This window comes from Bactrocera tryoni, chromosome 4 (genome assembly GCF_016617805.1).
Source record: "Bactrocera tryoni isolate S06 chromosome 4, CSIRO_BtryS06_freeze2, whole genome shotgun sequence".
Classification (NCBI taxonomy): domain Eukaryota; kingdom Metazoa; phylum Arthropoda; class Insecta; order Diptera; family Tephritidae; genus Bactrocera; species Bactrocera tryoni.
This window is the reverse complement of record NC_052502.1, coordinates 2058264-2064146: the sequence shown is the minus strand read 5'-3', so window position 1 is coordinate 2064146 and position 5883 is coordinate 2058264. Positions and strand designations below refer to the sequence as shown.

General features: G+C 36.3%; 2 protein-coding genes across 3 annotated transcripts; one reads left to right on the top strand and one right to left on the bottom strand.

Annotated features, from left to right (window-relative positions):
• Positions 1–2042: 2042 nt before the first annotated feature.
• LOC120775690 (zinc finger protein 836) lies at positions 2043–4004 on the bottom strand. Its single transcript, XM_040106000.1, has 2 exons — positions 2981–4004; positions 2043–2910 (listed from the first exon to the last, which is right to left on the bottom strand). Exons 1-2 carry the CDS (start codon positions 3872–3874, stop codon positions 2284–2286), a joined length of 1521 nt encoding a protein of 506 aa, XP_039961934.1. The 5' UTR covers positions 3875–4004; the 3' UTR covers positions 2043–2283.
• A 131-nt stretch (positions 4005–4135) lies between these two features.
• Positions 4136–5830, top strand: LOC120774859 (mitochondrial import inner membrane translocase subunit TIM50-C-like). Of its 2 annotated transcripts, none has more exons than XM_040104686.1 (5): positions 4136–4457; positions 4515–4659; positions 4756–5284; positions 5371–5494; positions 5555–5830. In XM_040104686.1, the coding sequence occupies exons 1-5, from the start codon at positions 4253–4255 to the stop codon at positions 5749–5751; spliced, it is 1200 nt and encodes a 399-aa protein (XP_039960620.1). In that variant the 5' UTR covers positions 4136–4252; the 3' UTR covers positions 5752–5830. The 2 variants fall into 2 exon arrangements, with proteins under 2 accessions (XP_039960620.1, XP_039960621.1); XM_040104687.1 differs by having other exon boundaries at positions 4137–4451.
• Positions 5831–5883: the final 53 nt, after the last annotated feature.

The following is a 5883-nucleotide window of genomic DNA, read 5'->3' as shown; positions in this document are numbered from 1 at the left end:
TAAAAAGGTACACCATGGACCAATCAAAAAAGGCCTCGTTAAATTCTTCCACTGATGATGAATCAACAACAACTAGTACTGAGTCCGATTCAGTAGAGACTTGGACATTAGTGAATGACAAAAATAAAAGGAAAGAAAGAAATTCTTCGTCTGAAATTCTTGCAGATACAAATAATAAAATTGATATACTAACAAACTTCAATGACTCTCCAACGCCTGAAAACAAGGAAATCCAAGGAAATAATGAGTTCGTATTTATAAATTTGCGAAAATGTTTGTATGTTTGTTTTAAATAACATTTAATTACAGCTATCGATCTGATGACGACTCCAATGTTGATGACATTTCCGAAGGTATCTCAGTCATCAGTGAAAGCGAGAGCGCTGGGAGAGCTTCACCACTTGCAATTGAAGCTAACTTAACCAGCGTAAATTTAAATGACTATCAGGAAAATATTTCCCCTAACTCAAGGCTTCGGTTGCCTATACATATTCCACAATCGTCTTATTTACTATCCTCCACCGGGAACAACGAAGATGAAAATTCGCTAAGACAGCGACGTAAACGTCATTCAAGCTCAAGTGAAATTCAAGAACGAAAAGAATTGAATCCAAATTTCATCAGCAGCCTTGTAGAAAGATCGGTTCATCCACTTGTGCGGCATGGTGTAAAGTTCGCATTCTTCATTTGTGTTTGTCTTGCAATATTGGCTTTTATAGGAAAATTATACAATCCAGATTGGCAACCATGGATTGTTAGTAAAAATTTGTCTGTATTGGAAGAAAGATTGACAAACTTGGAATTAAAAAATAATTTAATGCGAGCGGAAATTGACATTTTATCTAAGCAGGTTAATTATTTGAGTTCTTTGTGGGAAAAAGGCAAAAATATAAGAAATGATTTCGAAAATGTAGAGAAATCTCAGCACCGCCATTACAAAAAAGCTGACGAATTGCCATTGAAACAAAAGAGTAAAACTTTTAACGCATGGTCGGGGAACGGAGATAATCTCGATCCCGTACAGATAACGAAGGACGATCTAAAAAAAACATATAAATGTACTGATGGAAATTTTAGAGAAATTGCTGGAATGTGTGTAGAAAGAACGGAGTCGAATATTAAAAATATGGACGATATTTTCAAAAAGGTCGACGATGTTGTGGTAGAGCAAATTCTTGAGAGCATAGAATTATTAAAAGAAAACTCAGGAACAGATGAAACTGTTAAACTCGATGAACCAAGTTCTAAGGTTAACCCAAATGAAAATTATATGTATAAACAAGGTCGCAACTCAAATAAAAGAGAGCAGTACACTACTGAAAATAAATACGATACAAAAAAACATTGGAAGCAGCGCCGACGTTTATATAGTGAAGAAGATGAAGATATCGATGCTTACGGGGAAGGGTCCGGACGGAAGAAACTTAATTCGAAAGAAAAATTTGGCAAGCGCTACAAAGAACATTCTGATGAACATACAATGTCCAAAGGCCGTTTTTATAAGGATCGCAATTTTGATAAGACCTCGGCTGAGCGAACACCTACAAGCGGCGAATGGCATGGAAAATTAATGAAACAGCGAGAAGCCGCAAGGAATGAAAATGAAATTCGTCAACGCAGAAAGAACTGGTACATCGAACGCGGTAACGAACGAGAGAAAATGCGCCACAGTTAATGGGTTAAGCCATTTAGAATAATAACCATTTGATTCTTAATTTACGATTTTCTATTGATTCAAATCTATTGTCTATTTCCTATTTAGAGCATTGAAGGAATCTCTAAGGCTCTTACAATAATTTTGTGATAAATTGTATTACGCTAATTTTACCTTGTAGTAATGTACCGCTACACCTATTTACGATATATTTTTTTTACCCTAAGCACGATTATTAAAATATATAATTATAGAGAATAAAGGGAACATTTCCGCGTTTCGTTCGTGTGTTTCGCATAAAAATGTTTATATATGTACATAGTATATCCAAAAATGTCTTGTAACATTAATGTAATTATTTAAAAAATCCTTGTATAAAAATAAAATATTTATTCGTAAAAACGTAGTTGAATTTATTTTCTCTTTTATGAAACTTAAATTAGAATATTCTATGAAGGTTGGATCCGTATGAGCAACATTGAAATTTTTGAATTTCGGAAGAGATGCCAATTAGAATTGTGATGAATATCAGTACACTGACCATCCATTTACATATTTTTATACTATAATGAAAAACATTTACATAAATATTAAATTTCTCATTGGTTTTAGTTTGTTCTAATAACTATTTAGTATAGTTCGACGACATTTGATTTACACACTTTATGATCAATAATCAGCTCAGGCTCGGAGTCATGTGTATGTCGGTGTGACATCAATGATGAACGTCGCTTGAAACGTTTATTGCAGATCTCACATTGAAAAGGTCTTTCTCCACTGTGTACTAGGGAATGCCTCTTCATCTGCTCGGCCGTTGGGAAACCTCGTTTGCAATGGGGGCATTCATACGGTCTCTCTCCAGAGTGGCAACGTTTATGAGCAATCAAGTTGCTCGAATACCGAAATTCACGACCACAGACATCACACGTATGCGGTTTTTCACCTGTATGTACAAGCATGTGTTTCTTATATCCAGACTTTTGAGTCATAGACTTCCCACAAATGTCACACTGGAAAGGTCTCTCGCCGGTATGCGATAACATGTGGGTTCTTAAAGAGGATGACTGACGATATGCTTTACCACATAGCTCACATGTATTCGGGTTATTTGGATCATGGATAATTATATGTCCTTCATAAGCATTACGAGTTTTAAAACCTTCGCCACAAAGACTGCATAAATAAGGTGTAGCATCGGAATGCAGTTGCATATGGTACTTAAAAGAATTTTGATTACTCAGTTGTTTTCCACACACCTAAAATATATATGAAATAAAGTATTGGATAGCGACTGCGTAGAAGTATTTAAAATTATTTCCTTCTTACCTTGCATTGCAAATCAGGGTTAGGCGGTTTAGGTTGGTTGCTTTTTTTGCGGATTTTGGTTGGCGGTTTAATTTTCTGTTCTAAGCTAATATCCCATTCTCCGTCCGGATCGGCAGATTTAATTTCTCTTTTAAAATGTTTTTGTATTTGGTGACCTTCCGCAATTTCCAACAAAGAACAGTCACTTTGAGACATTTCATCTAACTTCACTTCGTATATCTCTTCATATTCCTTGTGCCTACCGTCTTCTTCAGCATCCGTTTGGTATACTTCTTCTGACTCCGTTACTTCATGAACGACCACTTCATCTTCCTCACAATTTTGCTCATTGTGCTCTATATCACATTGCATTTGTTCCATGGATATTGTTCCATCACATCCATCTACAACGCTGTCTAATACCGTTAAAGACACATACTCCATACTTTCTACAGATCTTTTGAATTGAGCTGCTGTCGCCAAATCATGCAGTTGATCAGATTCATCCACATCGGTTCCCTCTTCTACTTCGAGATGGTGCTCTTCTACAACTGACTCCGCTGATTCTGCATCAAGATCTTCAATAACACTGTCACCAGCTCCTGCATCTGTCATTCCTATCCCACAGTCCAGTTCTGCAAACTGTCTTCGCAATACTTCATCTGTTTCCATTACCATTTTCTTAAAAGCATATGTCTTAGCAACATTTTGGACACAACGTAAACAGATATTTGAAGGAAAACTTTCAATATCGTCGTTTGAAAAATCCAAATTTGTAATAAAACTCAGCATGGACGCCAAAGTTTGCACCTCACCCATACAAATACCTTGCTTGTGCAACGACTTGTATTCTACGCACTCGCTTATGCAGGCTCGACAAACCACCACTTCCTCATCATTGCTCTCAGAAACCATTCTTTATTTAACGTACTTGTAAACTGATTTATTTTTAATAAAGAGATTATAAATTAATGTAAACAAATCAAGGCAAATTCCCTCAAATAGTGTAAAATCGCTCCATCCACGCTTTGACATCCAAGGTGTGTTCAATCCCCTTAACTGTGTCTCAATTCTTTTGGGTATGTTTAATTTTGTAAACATATAACGTCAAGTCTTATCAATTATTTCCGGCTATATGGTAGTCTGGCAACATTGTCAGAATTGACTTATGACAGATGTCGGAAAATTCCTTTTAGCTGCATGAGATTGAAGGTTAATACAGCCGGTGGAATGAATTAGAAGTATACTTAAAGTGGGATTTATTAATATATAATTTGAGTGTAAGGGCAAAATATGGTAATGGCACGAAAAGGAGTCCTTAGCGTGATACAAAGATTAGGATCCGCCACCAAATTAGGGTGGCATCGATTTGGAGAACAAAAATGTCGCGCATTAAGTAACCATCATCGAGGATTACATGTTTCCACAGCTATCCAAATTTTTGGACGAAAGTCGGACTGCCAACAATTTGGAAGATTATATACAACAGAAAGTACAAGTTTGTTTACCTATATCATATTTTATTAATTTAATTGATTTATATGGTACGGTTTAGAGAAAGCATCGAGTCCAGAGATTTTGTCAAAGTTGTTCCCCCAAACTGCAGCCAATGTTGACGAAGAGACTGAACGCGAAAGAAAACGCAAAGAAGAGGAGGAGGCAAAGGAAAATGAAAAGGCTTGGAAACGAATGAAAATAGGGTATGTGCTATTTTGCCTTGCATAATATAGCGCATGACATTTACAAGTGGTAGTGACTGTAAAAATATCTGATTTACAAAACCATTCATTTTATAGGTTTTCAGTATTTGGAGGTAGTGGTCTTGCACTAGCCATATGGGCTGTATATGAGTTCGGAAAACCCGAGGTAGATGCCGAAGGACAAGTAATCGAAGATGAATTTAGTAAAAGCCCAGTAATTCAACAGTATATACAGCGTATGTGGAAATCTATGAATTACTACCAAAAAATGATTCAGGAGCCATCACGCGATAAGCTTTTACCAGATCCTTTAAAACACCCATACATACAGCCGCCTTACACATTAGTACTAGAAATGAAAGATGTTCTTGTACATCCAGATTGGACATACCAAACTGGATGGCGGTTTAAAAAACGACCCGGTGTTGACCATTTCTTACAAGAATGTTCAAAGCATTTCGAAATTGTCGTATTTACTGCAGAACAAGGAATGACGGTATTTCCTATTTTAGATGCTCTGGACCCAAATGGCTATATCATGTATCGTTTGGTACGCGATGCAACTCATTTTGTGGATGGACACCACGTTAAAAATTTAGACAATTTAAACCGAGATCTAAGGAAGGTAACTTAAAAGATGAACATAAAATTACAAATAATCTTTGTATAGAAATCGATAGAATCATACTGATTGGTATACGTATTATTTAGGTCATAGTCGTGGATTGGGATCAAAACGCAACTAAGTTGCACCCTGATAATACTTTTAACATTGCCAGATGGCTAGGTAATGATGACGACTCGCAACTACTTGATTTGATATCATTTTTAAAAAGTATGTAAAATTTATGATATCACATCTTTATTAATTCTAACAATGGCATGTGATTTTTAGCTCTGGCATCTGCTGAAGTTGAGGACGTTCGCGATGTGCTACATTACTATCGGCAGTTCGATGATCCCATAGCTCAATTCAGAGAAAACCAACGCCTTTTACTAGAGCAAATGCAAGAGAAAGAACGAGAGGAGCAAACCAAATCGAAACCAATTGTGAAAAAATGGACTCCAAGCTTTCTTGGGCGGTCATCTTAAGCGGAAACGCCTGATAAATTCTTATTCGCTGTTTTGCATAGCTTTTATTCATTAAAATGAAAAGTTTCCTTCATTTAAAGATGGTCCTTTTACTTTAGGCTGTCACAAGGCATATACATACATACTGACACG

Bases quoted from the DNA above. Each gene is read 5' to 3' on its own strand.
- LOC120774859 (XM_040104686.1), top strand. From the start codon at position 4,253: ATGGTAATGGCACGAAAAGGAGTCCTTAGCGTGATACAAAGATTAGGA. The intron at 4,660-4,755 runs GTATGTGCTATT...TTCATTTTATAG, and splicing joins TGGAAACGAATGAAAATAGG to GTTTTCAGTATTTGGAGGTA. The intron at 5,495-5,554 runs GTATGTAAAATT...TGTGATTTTTAG, and splicing joins TTTGATATCATTTTTAAAAA to CTCTGGCATCTGCTGAAGTT.
- LOC120775690 (XM_040106000.1), bottom strand. From the start codon at position 3,874: ATGGTTTCTGAGAGCAATGATGAGGAAGTGGTGGTTTGTCGAGCCTGC. The intron at 2,911-2,980 runs GTAAGAAGGAAA...TATATATTTTAG, and splicing joins ACCCTGATTTGCAATGCAAG to GTGTGTGGAAAACAACTGAG.